Raw genomic sequence first — 23,012 nt, 5'->3', positions numbered from 1 at the left:
CCCGGCGAGCCGCCCTGGGGGGCGGGGGCCGTTTCCATAGCGGCGGCAGGAGGTGTCGCGCCGGGGAACTTCCTGGTTCCCGGGCTCGGCCGCGCTGGGATCCTCTTGGAAGGGAAACAATGGGGCGGAGGGCACTGCAGTAGCCGCTGCCGCGCCGGACCTGCTCGGCCGCCTGGGACCGTCAGCCTGCCTGCCGCCCGCAGCCTCCGCCGCCGGGACCGTCCTGAGGTAACTTCCTCCCCTCTCCGGCGCCGCGAGCGGCCGGCGCCCGGGCGCCTGGGGTGCGCTCCGCGAGCCGGGACTTGGAGTTGGCCCCCGGGAGCCGGACGCCGCCATTCCCGGACCCAGGAGGGAACGCGGCCAGGCCCCCGGCTCGGCCCTGGAGGAGCGGCTCGGGGGCGCGCGGGGCCAGTGGGGTCCGGCTTGATTGGCGGGTGTGTGTGTGTGTGTGCGGGGGCGCGCGCCGGGGAGGGGGCCAGGAGGGGGCCAGGAGGGGGCCGGGGCTGCGAAGCCCGGGAGGCGGGACCCGCCGCCGCCTCCCCCAGCGCGAGTTTCGGTCCCGGGGGAGACGTCTCCCTAGCAAGTTTCAGTTGCGTGCTCCAGAGTCCAAGTGGGCAGGACCAGGGAAAACTTAGTTCTTTTTAAATTATTGCTTTCATGTGGTGGAACTTTGTTTCCACCAGGGACGGGGAGGATGGGCTGAGCGAGGGATTTGCAAAGCCTGGAAATGTGTGCGCCTTTGCAAAGTTTGCAAAATAGTTTGAGGCTCGCAACTGTGAGGTGGTGCGTGAGAACTCGTTACTCGCAGGTGTTTTAATGCTAGAAAACGTGAAAAGTCTGTGACTCGATGGGTGGAGGCTTCTGTAATTTGAAGGTCGAGCTGCCCCCTCCTTTTTTCCCTTCCTTTAATTCGCAGTGCTTTTCAGATGGAAGGCTTTAGCGCGACTGGGAAGGCTCCGTGAATTGGGGCAATACCCAGGCTTTGGAAACGAGATATGAATGAAAAAAAAAAAAAATGGGGACGTTGTGTTGAATATTTTACTTGGTGGAAGATAATGATTTCAGTTCTGTATGAATCGTTTTATAAAAATAATACAGTTTTTGGGATATTTGGTACTTTTTGGGATAGGAAAGTTGCACAGAACTTTCTGATCACCCTGGCCAACTCTCGTCTATACATGTTGAATCTCGGGTGTGCGCTGTCGGGGGGCGGGCGGGGGCAGTCAGAATGCTTTTTTACTTTCTTGATGATATCCTAATAAAAATTACTAAGTTAGGCATTATCAAATGAACACTGGTTAATTTGCTTTTATTTCTCTTTCTGACCCTAAAAAATGTTTTTGAGTTTGTCGTTCTTTTGTAATAAAAATTGTAAACATGCTGTAGTTCTTTATTTAAGATGAATGTTAGGACCCAGGGCTAGAGCCAAAAAAGGAAACATAAAATTATACTAATAAAAGTGTAAAATAACTTTTAAAGGAAAAAAGAGTCCATTGCAAGTACAGGTATTCTGAGTTAACAGAAATTCCTTTGCTGATTATGTATTGAAAGAATTAATGAGTTGTCACAAAGACATTCAAAGAACCGTCATTTGCCAAACATTAAGAATTTGGGCCCTGAGCCCCGGTGTCAAGGCTATTGACTGTTTTTAGCTAGACTGTCAAACCCTGTTATACCAGTTTCTAGTAAGGATAGTTCATCACCAGCGTTAACTGTGTTTTGTGATGCCAGTAGCTCCCTACTGAGGACGAGTGACTTGGCTAAGCAAGCTAGTAAAGAGAAATGTCATATTACGCATTATTGGGAAGCAAGAGAGCTACCCACCATGGCAGATCCAATCCGGTCCTCAGTGCTAACCAGAATTTGCGGTGGGTCTGCGTTTGCCATCTGTGTCAAATTACTGTTACATTTGTAACCGGTAAAGATCGGTGAAGAAAAGGCCAGCAGGTTCAAATTGAGAACAAAGAAAGTGCTTTAAGAGCTGTGAGGAATGTTGGGGCAGTTTGAATCTGACCAAGGAGAATACAAAGGTTTTGAGAATTACTATTTCAGGTAGACAGGTGATTACATTTTTTTGGTTCATGTTTGCTGTTTCACTTGAAACCATTCTTGGTTTGTAATTGCAGCTTAGGTTACTAATTACCAGAAAGTTACAGTTTGTCCCTTCATTGTGATTTTTGGAAAGCACATTCCAATTTCAGATGTGATTTAATTATACTCATTTGCCCCTTTAAAAAAGGTGTTTCCCATTTTTAAAGTGGAAGTTAATACAAAAATAACTTGAAAGAAACCTAAGTTAACACATTTCCGTATAGTGTGAGTGTAGGAGATTAGGATATAGGAATTAGAGTCAAACACATGTCACTTTCAGGCTGTATCATCTTATGCAAATTACTGTACTTAATTTTTGGAAGCTTGGTTCTTTGTAAAATTGGAGGTAGCTATAAATCCAAAATTAATCCATGAATGAGTGCTTTTTGTGTATCCTCAGAATTTGTGTTAGTTACTTTGATTTCAACAAGTGGTTGGGCCATTTGAAGTAAAGTACAAGGAGCTATGCAGATAACCTAGGGACCTTAACTTGATTTTGGAGGAACCAGGGCAAGTTCCCTGAGTAAGAGTAGTTAAGACCCAAGGTAGGAGGAGGGATAGGAAGTAAAAAGGGCTGTTGGGTTAGATGAGAAGCGTTGAAGAGTGAGGAAGACCATCTAGTCAGAGCTAAGGAGATGAGTGTGGGGGTTATGTAAGAGTAGGTATTAGTTCATCGTGCATGTAAGCAGTCATCCTTTTCTTGGGAGGTCTATTGGGGATTGAGCCCAGTGCTGTCACACTGCGTTATATCCCTCAACTCTTTGACTCAAAGTTGCTATGTTGCTCAGACTGGGCTTGAACTTTCAGTCCTTACAATTGGAATTACAGAATTGGATATCTTGCCTGGCTGTTTCTTTGCCAGAGGAGGCTCCTAGTACTGTTTTTCTGTCACTTGAGTGAAGCGGCTTGCTTTTGTTCCATGGTTATTATAGAAAGGGGGTCAGCCTGCTGGACCCTAATCACACTTGACCTGCACACTTTGGTGTCTACTTTTATACATTTTTTTAGTGTATTTTCAGAATTTGGGTTTATCTATTATAGATAATAGTTTATTAATTTTTATGACTGAAAATGGGGTTAAATATGCATTTAATAATGAAAGACTTTAATTTCTTTACAAAGATTGTATCTGGAGAGTGTTTTGATTGCACTGTCTTTAAGTTTAGACTGTATAGCAAAGCTTATAAAACAAAAATATTTAAGTGTTCAGCTGTTTTCAATTGCTCTGGGAAGGTGATTGATTCTAGAGTTTGTCTTTTCTTTTATGTTTAAAAATTTTTTTTTAAAAAAGTCTTTTATTATTTGGTGTAGGGTCTTGCTACACAGCTCAGACTTGTAGTGATCCTCTTGTCTCGGCCTCCCCAGTGGGGGGGATTACAGGCATGCACCACCACATGCCCCCAACACAGTGTGTGGTACTAGGGTTTGAACGTGGGTCCTTGTGCTTGCTGGGCAGGTGCTTAGACCTCCAAGCTGTCTCCCCAGCCCATTGTTTTCTCTTTGTTATAAAGATAATTGAGTTATTTTCTAATACAGGTCCACATTGTACCTGTGTCTTACTGACATGGATGGAGTGTAGAAAAGTTAAAGTTTTGTCCTGGAATTTCCTTTCATTGAGTCAGCAAGTGAACTAAAAATATTAGAGTACTGTCTTCATGAAATAAATGAAAAGTTATCGTTTTAAAGCTTTTTGACATGTTAATTTTTCTGTTAGTAATGTATAGATAAGTGATTGCAAGTTAATATTTTATTGTGGAATTAGGGCAGTATTTATAAGTAAGTTGGCTCTTGAAGCTTTTCTTGTTTAGATTTGGGACATTTTAATGCTTATTAGTGTGTCTGTAGTAAGATAATAAAATTTTGAAAAATTAATCATGGAAAAATTGAGAGTAGAGTCTAAAATTTATGAAGATGAAATGTTTGTGGTTAACTAGAGTTGGCTATCCTGTTATTTATTGGGTATACAATTATATTGGGATAAATGATTAAAACTAGAAATTTGTTTCACCTTATTTTTTTAAAAAATGATCATTTCCTCCTGTTTTTTTTTTTTTTCCTTTCCTCCTTTCTTAAGACAGGTTCAGGTTCAGGCTAGCTTTGAACTCATTGTTTAGTCCAGATTGGCCACTATTTGGCATTTCTCCTGCCTTAGTCCAGAAGAGCTGGGATCACAGGCATACATCACCATGCTTTGCTTTGTCCTTCTTTTAAAAAAAATGGTTTGGAGTTATATATTCTCTTACTATTTTTGTAGTGTTTATTTCAGAAATTGTAATATATAATATATTCTTGACTTATCAAAGTATGTTGGTTAGTTGAGACTTTGCCCATCTGCTAGATAAAACATTTAGTTCAGTCAGGTGAGTGTACACGCCGGTAAGCCCAGCACTTGAGAAGGAAGCAGGAGGGTTGCGTGGGTGTGAGGCCGGCCTGAGCTAGTAATGAGACTGTGTCTCAAAGACAGCAGAAATGTACATTTAGTTCAATTTTCAAACCTTAATGATTGCTGTGTTTTGAAACGCATATACAGGAAAAACCTTACAGACATGCAGTATTTCTGTTTTTACTGTTACTATTCTGTTACACTTACTGCCTTTTGTTTTTGTCATTGCTTCCTGTGTTACTGGCCTTCCTCTGGAATAGTTTCCTTCTGCCTGAAGAACACTCTTTAGTATTTAGGGTAGATCTAATATTGACAACTTTTTTTCCATTTGTCTGAGAATATTTATTCACCTACATTCTTGGTATATTTTGCTGTGTACAGAATTCTAGATTGGAGATCAATCTGTATACATTTAATTTCTATATAAGTTCTCTGAAGGGATTATTTGTAAATTTTGTGTTTCTGTTAGACATCATCTGCAGTTTATTGCCTCCTCATTGGTAATTTGTTTCTTTTTCAAGATACCTTAAGGATTTTTCTTTTGCCTTTGTATTTATTTTATTTTTGTATTTTTAAGGAAGGGTCTATAGGGTGTTCAGGGTCTGACTACTAGATCGGACTCTGTGATTCACCTGTTTACAGCCTCGCAAGAGCTGGGATTACAGGTGCTTGCCACCACTCCCAGTCTCAGTTGCCATCTCAGCGAGCCCTGAAGGCAGGAGGCCTGCAGGGCACGCCAGCCAGGGATTGAGCCCCAGTCCCTGTGTCTGCTTAAGCAGACACACTGAGCTTTAATACACTGAGCTATTTGGCCGGCACCTGCGTTTGTATTTAGATGGTTCCTCTTCCTTCCTCCTCCTTTTCTTCCCGCTTTTCTCTGCTGTATCCTCCTTTTCCTTTTTCTCTTTCTCTGATCTTGCTTGAGTTCTACATTTTGACACTATGATTGGATGTCTTTTGTAGCAGTCACTTGGACTTTGTTGTGTTTGATCTGCCCTCTCCCTTTAAAGACTATTTTAGACCAGGTGTTGCTCATACTTGGTGTACTGTGATCATTTACTGGTTGGTCTAGCTATGCCCATTTAATTAACTTAATCTCAGTTAATACAGTGGAGAAGAGAACTATAAAATTATGTTTCAACTCTTTTATATTATGAAACCACAAATGGGTCATTACTAATATATGTATCAGCTACATGAGATATTTAGTTTGCTAAAGCATTTTAAAAAATGCATAAGCCCATGAAAATTCCAGTGGCAGGCAGGTTGGGAACTTTAACTGACTTTAAAGTAAAAACTGAATCTCAGGGAAATAAAATGACTGCTCCAAAAGGTTTGCCATCACCATCTTACCTTTGCTCTTCTCTTGTACTCTTTTATTCATACCCCTTAGCTTATTTGTACCCCTTAACTTTGCTTATTTCCATTCAGTGTAGCCCTTTGAGTGAGCTGAAAGGCTCTATACTGGCCTGACTCCAACTTTGCTCCAGTTTCCATGTGTTATAAGTATGTTCTGTGGTTACAGGATGGCTGGGATGAAGTTTGTCCTGCTTGTTTCATTGTAAGCCTCTTGAGTGATGTTTGCATATTGTAGAGCTGATTAATATTTATTAAATTTACAAATACATTCTGGTGTTTAGAATCTAACTAGGTATACATTCCTTGAAGATGGACCTTGGAATTGTCTGCTTTTCAAAAATAGTCCCTTCTGATGTTTATTATAGTTGACAATCTTGAGTTTTTAACTATTTTTTTCTTTTTTTGTATTTTTTAGGGAAGGGTCTACAGAGTATTCAGGGTGTCTCACTACTAGATCAGACTCGTAGTGATCCACCTGTTTACAGCCTCCAAAGAGCTGGGATTAACAGGTGCGTGCTACCCCATAGCACACCCCGAGGGCGGGGCTGACACAGCAGGCTTGGGGTGGGGATCGAAATGCCCTCTCCCTTGCCGGCACTTTAATCTGCTGAGCTATTTGGCTGGCCCTTAACTATCTTTTTAACTGACTCTTTAAATGTTAGGCTCTTGAAAAACCAGAGATACTGCATTTACCATTTTAACTGTTATCTGTTGAGCAGAGGCATTGTGTACAGTTCTGATATGATTTATCAAGTGTGTAAGGCAAATATGATAAACTACTTTTTGAACTTTCACACTGAGCTTTCTCATTCATTCATTCATTCATTCATGTATTTATTTTAAGACAGGGTCTTTTCTTTTGAAAAACAGTGTCTATAACTGATATAAGCAAGGAAGACTTGGAAAGAAGATTTGCTTTTCTAAGTACCGTACCTGCAGGTTGGTGTGTTGACCAGGGTAAAGCTACTAGAACTTGATAAGTTCTTCTGGAAACCTAACTTAAAGTTTACCTGTGGAAGGAGAAATTGGACCTCATTCTTATTGTTAACATACATGTGTAAATAAACTGATGAGGTCAATGGACTTCTCATTTTGTTCTTTGGTCCATCTAATTTGACCTTATTAGCAGAAAGTATTTTGTTGACTTAATGAATAGGATAAACCTCCTTTCACACTAGCAGTGACAGATTTGCTGAACTTGTGCTGGGAAAATTCTTCATTCTATGGAGATTTAGTATTTTTTAGGGAGTATAAATTTCAGCAAGAGCTTTGTTCAAAGAAAGCCTAAGAATTGTGAAACTATAATGGCGAGACCTTCCGTGTCAATTAATAATGACTTCAATATTGGGTATAGTAGTTTCTTGGTTTAGAATGTTAAGACATTATCTGGGTATCTGCCCTAGTATACATAGGTGAATCTGAATGAAGAAAGGAAGGTAGTAGAATTACTATCCAGTAAATTCCGAGAGCATAGTATGATCATGTTCCCCATGGGAAGTGGGTACAGGTACACAACACATCTTGGTTCTTTTTTCAGCCCTTCTCCTTCGCTCCGTTTTTAACCCCTCTCTCTATCTTCCAGTCCCCTTCCCATTTCCCTTTTGTTTTCTACTGTCTGTCTTCTATTTTGATCTTTATTTATATTTTGGGCTTCTCATGGGGGGAAACTGTAAGATTTTTGCCTGTGTGTCTGATTTTTTATTTTTTTCATTTAATGTTGTGGTCTCACGGTGCATCCATTCCTACACATAACTCAAGTTTATCCTTCTTTATGTTCCATTGTATATAAATACCACATTTTCTTTATCTGTTGATGAACATACAGGCAGCTTCCAAGATTTAGCTATTATAAGTTGTGCTTCTGTAAACATGGGTGTGCATATATCACTGTAATATGATGTCTTTAACTCTTTCAGGAAGACACCTAGAAGAGGAATAGCTGGAATTTCTTGTTTTAGTTGTTCGAGAACTCTGCATACTAATTTCAGCAGTGGTTGTACTAGTTTATCTTCCAAACAGCCATGGAGAAGAGTTCCCCAATCCTAGCCTGATTGCCATTCTTTCTGGAGTAAGATGGCATCACAGTGTTGTCTTAATTTGCATTTCTCTAAGGCCTAGCCCTTTACATGTTTTAATTTTTAATTTTTATTTTTATTTAGAGACAGGGTCTCCCTGAGTTACACAGTTGCCTAGGCTGAGCTTGAACTTGCAATCTTCCTACCTCTGCCTCCCATAGTGCTGGGATTACAGTCACCCACTACTATACCCAAGTCTATAAATTTTTACTATTGTCTGTCTGTGTCTATGTCTCACTTTCCCTCCTTTATCTGCCCCTCCCTCCCTTCTTTTCCCTTTCTCTCTTTCTCCTCTCTGGTCTCCTCTTTTGGGGGTGGGAAGAGGGGAATGGCAGTTGAACAAATAGCATTTTAGGAAAACAGGCTCTGGGACTTTATACTAGAAAATGAGGTAGGATTATGGAGCTGTGAATGTGAGATCAGATGCCTCAGTGGTCAGACAGCTGAGCTCAGATAGCCCAGATGATACAACTCAGAGTAGCCGGCTGCTCCTACGCATGGGTAATGTTTAATCGTAAATCATTTCACATAAAAACTGTCTTGCAGTTTGTGGTAGAACTGGGTATTACTTGTATTTGTCTTTTACATTTAAGGAGTAAATGAGTTACTACAACTGTTTCTGCCTCTTAAGGCTTAAAGGCTATAACTGCGTTTAACTTCTTTATACATGCAGTTATATATATTTATGTTACCTTCATAACAATTTCTTTTCTGAAATTCGTGGGAAAAATGTCTGCTTTCTCATGTTAGAATACTATTAAATATGACATTTATACAAAAATTATGTGTAATATATTTTCGTAAAGACTAACGTTATGTCCATTCCATCCTCCCTGGCAGCTTTAGTAATAGAACATTACCATTGCCCTCCTGGATGGCTTATCCCTACCTCATCCTACTAGTGATTTGGGGAAATCATTAGCCTTAAGGTGGGGTCTAGTATTCTCTGGTTCTTTAAGAGCATGTTACATATGTAGATGTCCCTAAACAATACATTGTCAATTTTATTTTGTAATGTTATATGGATGCTACCATTGCATCATTGGTATTGTGTCATTGTATATATGTGCATGCATAAATACAGTAAGCGTAGCTGTCAATATTTTGAGATTTGTTGATGTGCATACTTATTTTTAAAGTTTTAGAGTTGTATCATTTGTGCTATCTGATCTTGGCTGTCTGATGTGCATACTTTTGGTTCATTTTACTGCTTCATAATACGTCATTCTATAAAGGTGACATTAGGGCCGAGGAGATAGCTCAGTAGAATAAGTGCTTGCCAGGGCCCTGAGTTCAATCTCCAGTACTGGAAAAAAAAAAAAAGACATAATTAATCTTCTGATGGAAATTCCAGTTTTTTCTATTACACACAGCATTGCTATGGGCATTTTGAGCATATATCAGTGCATGTAAATGTCTATAGCTACATCTCTTCCTTTTGGTGTTTGCCTAATGTAAATTTTTAATGCTGTTATCCCCATTCTCTATGTATTCTACTGATTTGGATATGTTTGTGAATACTATATGACTACATTTTTTTTAGCTTGAGAATTATTTTTAAAGTTAGTATCTTTATTCTCTGTATTAGTCATATTTGGTTGTAATAATGAATGCAACAACTGCAAAATTCCAGTGGCATACCACAGAAATGTTTTTAGCTCATAGGTCTGTGATCTGCTGAGCTTGTTTATTCATGTATTTTTGTTTGTTTTGGAAATTGAACTCAAGACCTTGAACTTGCCAGGCAGACACTGTACTGCTGCGCTATAGCCCTGGCCCGATCTGCTGAGTTTAATGAGGTTTGGTTGTAAGTTGTGAATTATTGTATTTGTTACCTTTTGTTCTAATGACAAAATACCAGACATAAACAACTTAAGGAAGGAAAGATTTCTTCTGGCTCACAGTTTGAGGAATTTCAGTTGATAGCTGGCCAGGCCCATTATTTTTGGGTCCATGGCAAGGAAGAAGCCTCATGGTGGAAGAGAACTGCTTACTTCCTGACTGGATATAAGATAGACCCTTTAGAGGCGCCCCCCAGGGGTCCACTTCTTCAGAGTAGGTCTGGACTCCAACAGCTTGCCTGGTTGTGGACTGTCAGTGGATTAACCTGTTGTTGGGTTAGTGCCTTCACAATCCAGCCATCTATCCAGGTACCTCTTAATCCTAGTAAGTTGAGAATCAGGAGTAATCGTAGTTGGCTGGTAGCCCCCTGGGGTATGTATTTGCCTTGGTGCAGTGCAGGAGAATGCAGACAAGCTTTGTGGTCTTAACAGTCTCTGGTTGGAACTAATGCAATCAGCCCTCGTTCCAGTGAGGCATTGGCCACACCTGCAGGGCCCAAGTATCTGAAAAATGAGGTGAAATGGCAGTTTTCCCATAAGTGTCACAGCACTGTCTACCTGATCTGCAAGATTGTGGATTTAACACATGTTGTTTTCTCTCTTGAATAGGGTACACAACAGAAAGTTAGAATTTTTTTCCTTCTTTGTCCTGTGGCAAAGGGTAGGATTGAGGGGAGGAGATAGGACATTTCAACACATTTTTTTTTTTTTTTTATATTCACATCATTTTATTCTCACTCAGACTTTCTTTTTATCATCCTTTTCTTATTTTATAAAGTGGTACCCTACTCCCCTATTTGTTTGTTTGTTTTGTTTTTGGTACTGGGGATCAAACTCAGAGCTCTGCACTTTACAGCCAGGTGCTTAAGCTACTGAACTATCTCCCCAGCCCCTAGTTCTTTACTTAAAACTTATACATGTTTAGTCTGCAGTAATTATAGATTTAATAAAGTACTTTTTGCTTAAGTGAATTAATTGGTAGAGTAGTTGAAGGTATGTGGTGGGATTTTTTTTTTTTTTTTTTTGACACGGTCTTTCAGAAATTTGTATTTTGAAGCTGTGATTAGCATAAAGAATCTTGAAAACTGACTCCAGTTATGTTATTTATAAATGCTTCTAAGAACTCCATAATATTTTACATTAATTCTAACACATGTTGCATATTTGTAAATTATGAGGCCCCTGTGCATTATTATTTGTGATGGTATGATTATAAATGTAGTGTTTCTAAGTTTTATTATTTGAGTATTTTTGAAGGAAGGATTTTTAATTTGAGAAAACATTTTTGTGGTACTAGGACTCATATTGAAGGGGCTATATCATCGAGCTATATCCTCACCACCCCCCTCCCCTTCCCTTTTAGACAGGGTCTACCTAAGTTGCCTGGGCTGGTCTTGAATTTGTGGTCTTCCTGTTTCAGCTTCCTCAACTGCTGGGATTATAGGTATGTGTCACCTTACCCACAACAGTGCTGAGGAAACTCTTGGTGTGTTAAAAATTTAAATCCTTTAATAAGTAATTATTGTGCTCCTTATGGTTATGGGGAGAAAAGGGACAGTGCGTAGTATTTTGATGTTATCATATGGAAATTTTAAGTTTAAGATAAAGTATGTTGATATGAAAATGATTAAGGAGGAAAGTCCTTCAGCAAGGAAACTAGATTGCACATATAATGTAAGAGGGCCTCTGGGTCATCTGTAAACACTCATTCTCCTTTGTGTACTCATAATATAGGACTGCTGTTCTTCCTCAACATGTTCCACCTCAGAGATCCTCAGGAGGGAAGCAAAGCCAGTGCGTTCAGTCAAGCTCTGCCAAGAAAGTGTATTTATCATAGAATAAACTTCCATTGTATATTCTGAAAGTAACATGTGGATTATATCTTATTTTAGATTTTTCCATACAATTTTTAATTTTTTTGGAATGACTGGGTTATCTGGAAATGGAAATCATTTACTAATGGACAGATAGAGATGAAAGTATGTGGGTTGGGGGTTGGATGATTACATGGCAGAACTATGATTATATGCCACTGCTAATTACAGTGTATGGACTATGCTGTGCATACAAGTGCTGAGGCAAACTCTTCATTTTGTAAATGTGTACTCCTTACATATGTTAGGTGACACGAGTAACGTGTATAATAGATGAGGCTAGCATTACTTCTTCAAGAACTATTGCCCTAACAATGACTCAAAAGCAGAAAGCCTTTGTATTGTTAATTTCTTAATTGATTTAGAAAATAACTATTACCTTTTGTGATTGCAAAAAGTAGTTTCAAATTTTTTCTTAAAGAAGTATCTTACTGATTTATGAAAGATACTTTACACAAAGTAGCACAAGTGTGAATTTTATATCAAGTCTGATTTTTTTGTGGAGTTTTATACATTAGATTCATGTATCCATTGTTATGTTTAAATATAGCCTTAGCACTGTAATACCTCATTTACAAAAAATAAGAGAAAAAGACTTACAATGTGTATCTTAGCAATAAGATAAGTATTAAGTAATACAAGATGATGCTGTGTACTCTTTTCTTTTCTTTCTTTTTTTTTTTTTTTTTTTTTTAATGTATTTGATACAGGGTCTCACTACACAGCTTGGACTCATAGTGATCCTCCTGTTTTCAGCCTCCCCCGTGCTGGGATTACAGGCATGTGCTACCACACCTGGTCAGATGCTGAGTACTTTTTTTTTTTGAAGTACTGGTGATTGAACTCAGGACCTTGTACTCGCTTATTCAACTGAGCTATCTCCTTGGCCCCAAGTACTCTTGAATAAAAATGACTGAGCACAAAAATTTTCATAAAGTATTTATTCATTTTTTAAATGATAAAAATGCCTTTTATTATCTTTTCCTGTTTTTGGAAGACAGTTCTTCTTTACCCCTCATAGACCAGCAGTAGGCCTCAGTAGTTCTTTCTGGTTATAGTTCTACCTGAGTCATTAAACTGAGGTTATGACAGCTCTTGGAAACCAAAACTAGGAGGCTGATATGAACTGGATTTGCTTGGGTGAATAATAACATTTATACTGAGTAATCTAACATACTGATAAAGTGGAAATAAACTTGGATCCGCAAGTTCAGTCAACTCACTGGGATACCACATTCACGTATTTGACACATGAGTTGAGTTCTCATGTAGAGTGATGGCCTTAGCTTCATCAGCTGTGATTTTATTCTTTAATCTGAGTGTCTGTCAGTCTTTTTTTGGGGGGGGGGTGTATGTGTGCCAGAATCCAAACTCATGACTTCATGCTTGCCAGGCAGGTACTATGCCGCTGAGCTAAATCTCCAGCTGCCTATCAGGCTTTACCAGCTGTAGCAGCCACTGCTTGGCAAAATTTTGCCATGAAGTCTGGGTCACTGACCTCCAGCTGTATGACAAATTCATTACGCTCCTTGCTCAGCCTAACCGTGAAACCACTGATCCCAAAGATGTAGCTGGCACTCAGAGATACGAGGTGGTCGGTTTGTTCCACATAAACTAAGCTGCTCCAGACTACCCAGGAGTGGCTGTAATTTTCCTGGCACTGCCTTAGCTACCAAGTCCTGTAGAAAACGTTCTCACTGAGGACCTGACCAACTGGCAAACAGTGAAGAATGTACTTCATCTCCTGGGAAGTGATGTAAGACACTGGAAGAAGGAAAGAACTGTTAATGGTGTCTGGTACTAAGGGTAACAGAGAAGGGAAGGATAGTGGCACTGAAGAGGAAGGTGATTCCAGTGGCATCCTCCCTTTTCCTCTGAGAGCCCTCGGTGATTCTTACAAGAGTACTGTGACTCCAAACTATCCAGGCTGCCTCCATATTTCCTGAAAACCTTCCTATTTATTTATTTTTGGAACTGGAAATTGAACTCATGATCTCGCACTAGCGGGGCAGGCATTGTACCACTGAGTTATGTCCCTGGCCCTATCAAATGTATTTTAGAAATTCTTAGGAAAAATGTCTTGAAACAACTGTAGGACTATTGAATCATAGAGAATATTTTCTTTATAGTTGGCTGCTTTTTAAAATATTTTAAAATGGACCAATATTACATTTATAATGAAGAAAATGTCCATTATTGGAGAAAGTTTGTAGCGACTATATTTGTTTGTTTGTTTATTGTACTGGGGATTGAATTCAGGACTTTGTGCTCGCCAGGCAAGCACCTATTCTACTGCGCTATCTCCCTGGCCCCAACTTTTATGGTCTTTGTGTGGTCGCTTGTATAAATCATTTAGATATAGCAGGTGTGATGTGCTATATTACCTTAGATGGAGTGCTTTCTTTCTCTGATTTACTTAGTTGGGAATGGGGAAGGAATAAGTTTTTAGTGCTGAAGACAGAGGACACCTCTTAATCTGTTTCTGTGTAGTTATTTTTTAATACTACTTACTTTTGAAGTAATTTGAGAAAAAGGGCAATTTGAGTTGAATTGTCATGTTATAGAAAATAATTTTTATATTTAATGGATAATGATAGGGGAGCTTTTCTGAAAATAGAGAATGTTTTGAAATGAAATTTTGTTCTGTTTAGAGTAACTTTCAATATTGACCTTTAGAAAATACTATTTCTCTTTTATTTCCAGAAATAGGACATGTATTCCTCTGAGAAAACTTGGACAGCAGATTTTCATTTAATATCTTGTTGGAACAATATACAGAGACATTTCCAGTCATGAGTAAGTGTATATCTTTCATTTGAGTTATCTCAAGTGCATTTGTAGTGTTGTACTTAAAGAGAAAATGTGTTACTGGACAAATTGGAATTATGTCACTGTTTTTAGAGATTGTATAATCTGATTCTTCCCAACACCACATGCTTGTTTCTATTTGAACAAAGAGATACTTTTTGACATTTGATTTATTCTAAGAAGTTAGATGTGATGAGGAAATCTGAATAGTTTCTTGGCTGATTTAATTCTGTCATCTAGAAACTTTTTATTGACTAGCCACTGGAGAATGAATCCTTAAAAATACAAATGGGGAATATCGCTTTTGGTCATAATTAGGAGAGATTTTATTTTATGGAATGTAATCATTAGGTAGCACAAGTTAATTTATCTAAACAAAACAAAAATCTCCCTGGCAGTGCCTTTGTGGAACAAGAAACCAAGGCTATCTTGCATTTAATCAAATTTGATTGTTTTTGTCTTCTCATCTGTAAGCAAATGGTATATGTAATATTTTCTGTCCATGTCTGTCCACTTCAACTTGTGAAGTGTTTACGTTGAAAAATTTGGTGTTTACTTTGAAAGGGTGAGGAAAAAGTAAGATTTTTACCTTAACTGGGATCCAGTAGAAATTTTGAAGTCCAGATTTCTGATTGTGGAAACTTTGGGATGGAGTTTTTTATTTGCAATATAATGTTAGGGATTTTAAAATTTTTATGATTTTTTTATATTGGTTATATTTACCTTAGTATAAATTTGTGCAACTTTTCTCATCAATTTAATGAGGCATTTGGCAAATGAAGATGAAACTCTTGGTACTGTGAAATATTTGAATCTTAGTTACTAAGAAGAATATTGCAAGACATGGATTTGGATTTGCTTTTGGAGACTTTATAATGATGTGCTTTTCAGTTGGTATATGGTGAATGAACAAGTAGAGTTGCAGATTAGGAAAGAAGCATCTATTTCAGTTCATTCATGGAACTGTGTGAGAATGCCTATCTAATGTTAGCTGCCAACTAAATGAAGATGGCGATGAGTCCATGAAAATTTTAACAGGAATAGAAAACATTTTAACGTTAAAAATACATTTTTAAAAAGTGAACATTTTATTTTACCTTTTAACATTTTTAATTTTTAAATCAAAAGATTAATTTTATTTGCTGCATTTTAAATTGGTTTTTAAAAATATCTTCTAGTTCTTTTTTTATGGCTGCTTATTCTGTGACTTTTGTCTTACTGTTATTCCTTTATCTCTTCCTGGATATTTTTTTTTTTTTTTTTTTTGGTGTGTGTATTTAGAGTCTTTTTTCAGATCATTGATTATTTTGAAGTTTTGTCTGTGGTGAATATATGTCGTAATTGTTGATATTGATGTTTTTATCGTGTGTGTGTGTGTGTGTGTGTGTGTGTGTGTGTGTTTTTAAGGCACATTGTTAGATTTCATTTCTTTTTTCCTTTGTCTGTGTTTCCTTTTCTCTATTAGTGATTTTCCCCTGCTGGTCTAGCAGATTTATAGTTGTCTCTGCCTTGTTTTGGAGTTCTGGGATCAAAATTTTGTCTGTGTTGGTAAATGAGAGTCTTGGCCCCCACGGTGATGCTGGCGCCATCACAGATTTACTAAGTTAGTCAGCTGGCGTTAGGTCAGCAGCTTCCTTCCCATAGGTTGTAGCCTCAGCACAGTTAGTAGAGTCCTTTTTCACTCTGTTTCCTACTAGAGAAGGACTGCTATCTCACTGCCTGGGTTTTAGCAAAGAGCCTGGCTATTGGGCCCACTTAACATGGAATACTTACTTACAGTTATTCTAAGGGTCAAACTTCCTGCTGCTTTGGTGATTTCAACTTGTCTCACACATTATGTTCCTGTTACATTTCTGGTGGTCCATAGAGATGTTTAACACGTTTAGGGGCATAAATTTGTCATCTTAGTGATTTGTTTTTGTATTTTATCTGTGAAAATATCTGATCTTTGTGTTTGTTGTGAAGACGGGAGAGACACAGAGAATGGATAGTACCATTGGGATTTAATTACTGGTACTAATAATTAAAGCCCAAACTCTAGACTTAACATTGAAGATTCTTCTTTACAAGTCAGCTTCTGCTTAGCTCCCTAGTTCTTTGGAAACCCCCCCCCCCCATCCTATAATCCTGTACAACATCCCTTGCTAGATGAGCTCCTTGGACTTCGCTATAGCACTCTGCTTGCATTGCTCTGGTACCTGCCATGCAGCATGTTATGGGTTGTGTCTAGTTGTCCCTCCAAAGCCTCATGCAGTTGTGGGGTGACTTCTAGAGTTTGTGATTAATTCATGATCCAGTGCTGGGATTATGGATGTGAGTGATACATCTGCCCAGGGGCAGATAGTCTGAATACAATGTGGGGAAGAGAAAGAGGCTTGCTAGATGCCACAGCTGCTGCTCCTGTCTCTGCTCTGCTGTTTTCTGCCTGCATAAACTACTGCTGTCTGCCATGTGTCACTTTGCCTTGAAGCCAGCTGTGTATAGAGTGAAACCTCCACTAATTGTGAGCTAAATAAACCTTTCCTTCCTTAATTTTGGGTATTGGGTATTTTGTCCCAGCAACAAGAGAAAAGTAACTGAGATTGTAGCATTAGCATCATCTGTTGTTTGCACTTTCTAGCCTGTATGCTTCTTGACAGTAAACACTATTTTATTCCTAGTGCTAAACACCTCTTCCAGGCACTTAGGTGCTAAATAAATACTGTACATCTTTGAGTGTTCTGTGGCAGCTATTGGGTGCATTAATATTTTTAGATGAAATTTGAGCTGAAAAGTGAGAAGAGTATGTAGAGATTAACAGGATAAAAGAATTCTAGGTAGATAGAACATACGAGAGAACTGTTACTAAGTGGTTGATTATTCTTAATTATAGAAGTGGGAAGGGGGATTGTGAGAGAGAAAACTAGAAGAGAGGAAGTCAGGCTACCTGTCATTTATAGTCCAGGAAATTTGGATTCCATCTTACAGGGCTTGTGACACTGTTAAAAGTTTTCAGTTCCATAAATGATTTAAGGTTTCATTTTGGAAAAAACTATTCTGACAAGTAGTGTTTTTGTGAGCCATAAATTTAAAAGTCTGTGTTACATAGGTAGTATTTGCTTTCCTGGTTTTTGTTCTTTGATTTTAGTTCATTTCAAACTCCTCTTGAATCATATTGAATTACATTTCTTTTTCTTGCCATTTTGATATTTTCTCTAGAAAAAGACACTGTATTTGAGTAGACTACTGTAATGATAGTGTTGGGAGTGTTACAGAGGTCTACTGTGTGCCTCATTTTCTAGGGGATTGTAAGTCTTCCGGAAAGTGGTAATTGAATATACTAGAAATCTTGTTTTTAGAAAAAAATTATGGGAGATTGAAAAAGGTTTTTTAAAAAAAGAAGAGGAATATATGCCATTAAAGTTGGGGAGAATTTCCAAACCTAGATTTGGTTAAGAATGATAGGTTAAGTAACATTTTTTTCTTCAGTATTTCCCTAGAGATAATTGTATATGTGGGTGAATTTGTGTATGCAGGATCTCCCAACTCTTTTCTAGTCATAGAATACATAGGCCATGGTCATTGTTGTTTGGTGCTTGGAATAAAAACATGCAACGTGGTGGCACTTGCTTCTGACATCTCAGGCCAGGCTGCCGTGTGTACTCAGCCACTATAAGAACAAAGGGGATCGCTTTCTTGACCTGTGTGACACAGTCTTGGGATAGTGGGTAGGTGCCCCAAATGAAGGTCCGGAGAATTTGTTAGATGCTTTGTAATATTTTTCAGCTTTTATATTAGCTGACATGTGCTCTGTCAAATTCTGAGGCCAAATACTTGTGTATTATCTGATATTATTATGATACTGAGAATTTCCTTGTGGATTAACTTTATTACAATCCACAATTTTTTTTTTAAATTTTTACTACTTAGATTGTTATTTTTTGGTATTTGTATATTTTGCATTGTTTAACTTTTTTTAACTTTTTTTTTTGTGGCTGGCTGAGCCCTCCCTAGGGGCGGGGCTGGCATGGCACATGGTACTGGGGATTGAGCTGCAGTCCCTGTCCCTGCGCTTGCCTAAGCAGGCACTTTAGATCATTGAGCTACCTCACCAACCCCAGTGTTTAACATTTATTTGATTTGTTTACTTTGTTTATCAAATGATGCCAAAGTTGAAATAAAGTTGTTATATTTACTGAAAGTATGGATATGATTTGAAACAGATGTCTTAGGTCTTTTTTTTTTTTTGGTGGGGAGGGTGTGGTACTGGGAATTGAACTCAGGACCTTGTACATGCCAGGTAGGCACTAGTGGATGTTAGAATAAGGGACGTTTTGTAAAATGCAGTATTGTACAAATGATTATTTTTTTGTGGAAAATAACTACACACTTGCTCAAAATAATTAGGAGTCATACTTAGTTTTATTTTCTAAAGTTTTAAATTGAACAAAAACTTTATTTGCTGTATCATATTTTAATTTCCACTTCAGTATTTTATTTCACTTTTTTCATGAAAGCTTTACTGTAGCTAATGACAGGTCCAAAGAGTCTTTTCTGGAAGTCAACTCTCTTCTTCTGACTTCTAATCAAGGAGTGAATTTATTATATTTGTTTGTGTTTGATCTTTCTCTTTGGCATATCTATTGGTTTTGGTTTTTTTTTTTTTGTTTTTACTTTTCTTTTTGAAGCAAGATCTCCTTGTGTAGCTCACACTGGCCTTGAGCTTGTTATGCAGCCCAGGCAGTCCTTATACTCTCAGTGATCTTCCTATTTCAGCCTCCTGAGTGCTAGGATTACAGGTGTGGACCTATATATTGGAAGTTTTTTTGGAGGTCACTTCTATATAGGAACCATCTTTCATTCAGTTGCGAAAGAGGAATGACAGTCGATAATTTTTATGGAATGTACAGTATTTAGAAGAATAAACACTAGTGTGAACTGGATTAAATTCATGCTGAAAAAGTGAAGAGCAATTTGCTATTTATTAGAATAATAATATAAATAATTGAATAGACTACTAGATCTTTCCTTAATAATGTAAGGATTCTTCTAGTCTTGGTCAGTAGAAAAATTATGCTACAAATACCAGAAGACTTTCCTAAGTAGCCCATTGAGGTACTATTTTATGGAATAGCTTTTTACTTCAGAAACTGGGCATGGTGGCACAACAATCCCAGCACTCAGGAAGCTGAGGTAGGAGGAGCACCATGAGTTTAAGATTAGTCTGGACTATACAGAGAGTTGAGGGCCAGCCTGAACTACAAGGCAAGACCCTGTGTCCCCTACCCTCACCCCACCCAGTGAAGTCAGAAATTAGGTAGAAATTAAAGAAAATTTAAATTGAATTGTATTTTAAATGATATGAATGTCACTTAATAAAAGTTTGAAAGAAATCCCTTTGTAACAAGTATCCTTTTTGTATTAAGACAATTTATGTTTTTTTTTTTTTTTTTTTTTTTTTTTTTTTTTTTTGTTTTTTGGCGGAACCAGGGATTGAACTCAGGCCCATGCACTTGCCAGGGAAGTGCTTATTCCACTGAGCCATCTCCCCGGCCCCAAGACTTAATTCATGTTTGAGAAAATTAGGACATACAACATATGGTACATGAAATTTTAGATGTTAAACATTCTCAAATTGAATAAGTAATCAATGAATTTTAATGGAGGAGAGGACTGGAAATGTTTGGAGACTTTGTGTTTGACAGTAATGAGGGGGCACCTGCAGGTCCTTACTGGGCAAGGCATAGGTAAGAGTAAACAACAGTATCTGATACACAGCCACTGTGTATAATCTATCTCAATATGCAATCATTGTTTAATATAGTTCATTATGTTAATAGTAAATATTTATAGTGAAATATACTTTGCTTCTAGCTATTTTTTTCTTTTGCTTTTAGCTGATTTGCTTTTAGCTACTTTTTTTTTTTTTTTTTTTTTTGTGGAACCAGGGATTGAACTCAGACCCTTGTGCTTGCCAGGGAAGCCCTTATTCTACTGAGCCATCTCCCCAGCCCCGCTTTTAGCTACTTTTGACTGCTGTAGGAAAATAATTTTTTGATATTGTTTGCAATTGAATATGAAATTAATATAGTATTGAAATAGAATATGAATTTCATATAGCATTTATATTTAATTAAGTCTTTTAAAATATTTTTAGGAGGTGGTTTATAGTTTTATGTCTTCTTTTGAGGTTTTCAAACTTAAAACAAGAAAAGTACAAGTAGTGTCCCATATTTCTCTTTTGCCCGAATTTCTTTATTTATTTTCCATAATTTTATTGAGGAACAAATTGCAATGAGACAGTTTCAAATCAAATTGGTAGGACAGTTTCAATAATTAACACATTGCGTACATTCTTCCTAGTGGTTAATTGCTGTACAAGATGCGGACTTGATATCCTATTTACAAACACAATTAGAACAAATCCCTCTATTCATTAAGAGAATGTAACTATATATCTATCCTAACCACTTTGAATGCACAGTTACAAAATGGACATTCATCTGTATCCCCTGCCCAAATTTTTAGTTGCATTTTTTCTCTCCCCCTCCTTTCTTCCTCTTTCCTTGTCACAGCAAGAGAGTTGATTTGTAATTAACACATTTTCTGTGCAAACTTTATTATTAAAAAAAAACATAGATTTTAGCATAAATACAAGTTAGCATAGTAGTATAAGCTTAGTAGAGTTCTAAAATTACTTTTAGTAGTTAAATTTTAAATTTTTGCTTTGCCCATTTTTTTCACTTTGCCCATTTTTCATTATAATATTGTTGCTTGAAAGCAGTATTATGTATATCTATTTTCATAGCCTTACCATTACATTTTTTCTTCTAGATCTGTTCTCTCTGTATATATACATAGTACAAACCATTGTGTACCAAATGACTTTTTCGTAATAATTTTAAGACATTCTGTTCTTAAGGGAACTTTTAAAATTTTAAGTGAGCCTTCCAGTGCAGCGTCCCCACACCTGGGCTGGAGCGAGTGTTGTTGCTATCTAGCCACATTGTGTGCGCAGCCAACTCCCCCCCCCCCAACTTTCTTCATGTGCGGCTGTGAAAACTGGACCAAGATCATGTAGAAGCCTTGGAGCTCTAAAATTTATGGTGAAGTCAGTGAGAAAACTTTCAGTTAGATTTTGCCTTAGAGGAGAACACCTGTTGGATAAAAACAAGGTGTATCCTTAATGAGTTAGAGAAGACAGTTTTCAGGGTACTGAGGTCTACCTGGGTTGCCCTTGGTCACTTTCAGAAGTACCATTGTTCCAAGTGCAGGTACATATTTGCTGGTTTATTCTTTTGGCAACCAGAGTTCAGAGGAGAGTATTTCAAGTTAGTACTCTCAAGTAATCAGCTCATTGTTTCAATTAATTTTACAAAATAGATTCTTTTTACAACTCTTTACTTGAATCTGTGTTATTAGAACTGATGTACTGGTTGGGAAAAACTCAATCTCCTTTACATTAACTTCTCTAAAACTGGATTTCTATATGCAAAGATTAGGCATATGACTTCTATTAGTTCTCACTTACCAAAAGACAGTCAAAAGTACAGCTTAGTAAGTGGTAATTGTCTTATGGTGTGTAAGAATAAAGAAATCTAGGGCTTTTAAAAATAATATAGAGGGCTGGCCAAATAGCTCAGTGGATTAAAGTACCTGAAAGCAGGCACAGGGACCAGAGGTTCAATCCCTGGGCCTGCCATGCTGGCCCTGCCTCTGGGGTGTGCTGAGATGACCGTTGGAAGAGAGTATACAATGTGTTAATTATTGGACCTGTCCTACCAGTTTGAAACTGTCTCATTGCTCTTTGTCTCTCAATAAAATTATGGAAAAAAAAAAAAGAAAAATATTGGTCTTGGTGGTGGAGGTAACTTGGAAGCTATATGAAAGAGGATTTTCTTTTCTTTTTTTTTTTTTAAAGTCAACCTTCAACTTTGAGTGGGAGTTTTGTACTTATATGTACTGTACTTACATGTTTAGGAATTTTGCACAGGCTAGGAAAATCTCCCATATTTCCTGGATACCCAAACTGACTCTGTTTAAAGGAATTTGGTTCCCAAATGATTCAATAGTAGAAATATCTCTGTACTTAAAACAGCAAAAGCTGCTTAATAATGTGTGATTTGTATTATAAAAATGGAGTTACATTTTATTTTCCCCTAAAATGTGGTTTAAAAGTTGTTCAGTCATTAGAAAATCTTACTCTAACTGAAAAGCTGTACTTTTTCAGCCCAGTGCCGAGACACATTCTGGGAAATACATACTTATTTCTACAGTCACAAAGCTTGCCTTCTTATTCTTTTCTTTCTTAGTTTTTCCTTGGGAAAATGTAATGTGGGTTTGTTGTCAGCAAGTAAAATTCTAATATCTACCTCCTCATCAACTGGTCCAGTTCTATTTTTTGGTAGGCTCAAATTTGCTTAACATGTTTATTTTAAAATTAAATTTCTAGAAAATATATATCTCTTCCTTTACTTTTGAATCATTTGAGAGTAGGTTGTATATATCATGCTTCTTTATCCAATTTGTACTTCAGTAAGTGGTTTAAAGAATAAGGACATTCTCTTGTATGACACAGAGAAATAATACATAGGTTAAATTC

At 37.6% G+C, this 23,012-nt stretch overlaps 1 protein-coding gene and 1 pseudogene across 2 annotated transcripts in view; one reads left to right on the top strand and one right to left on the bottom strand.

Moving 5' to 3' along the window:
• The first annotated feature begins 14 nt into the window (after positions 1-14).
• The window catches only part of Usp6nl (USP6 N-terminal like), a 169,559-nt gene continuing 146,561 nt past the window's right edge, over positions 15-23,012 (top strand). For both annotated transcript variants that reach the window (XM_023701330.1, XM_023701329.1), the window contains exons 1-2: positions 15-228; positions 14,327-14,419. In XM_023701330.1, coding sequence (XP_023557098.1) covers positions 14,416-14,419 — 4 coding nt within the window. In that variant the 5' untranslated portion in view covers positions 15-228; positions 14,327-14,415. The remainder of the gene's footprint in view (positions 229-14,326; positions 14,420-23,012) is intronic.
• Positions 13,056-13,484, bottom strand: LOC101570197 (annotated as a pseudogene).

This window comes from Octodon degus, unplaced genomic scaffold (assembly GCF_000260255.1).
Source record: "Octodon degus isolate 3935 unplaced genomic scaffold, OctDeg1.0 scaffold00133, whole genome shotgun sequence".
In the NCBI taxonomy this organism is placed as follows: domain Eukaryota; kingdom Metazoa; phylum Chordata; class Mammalia; order Rodentia; family Octodontidae; genus Octodon; species Octodon degus.
This window is presented reverse-complemented; position numbering and strand designations above follow the sequence as displayed.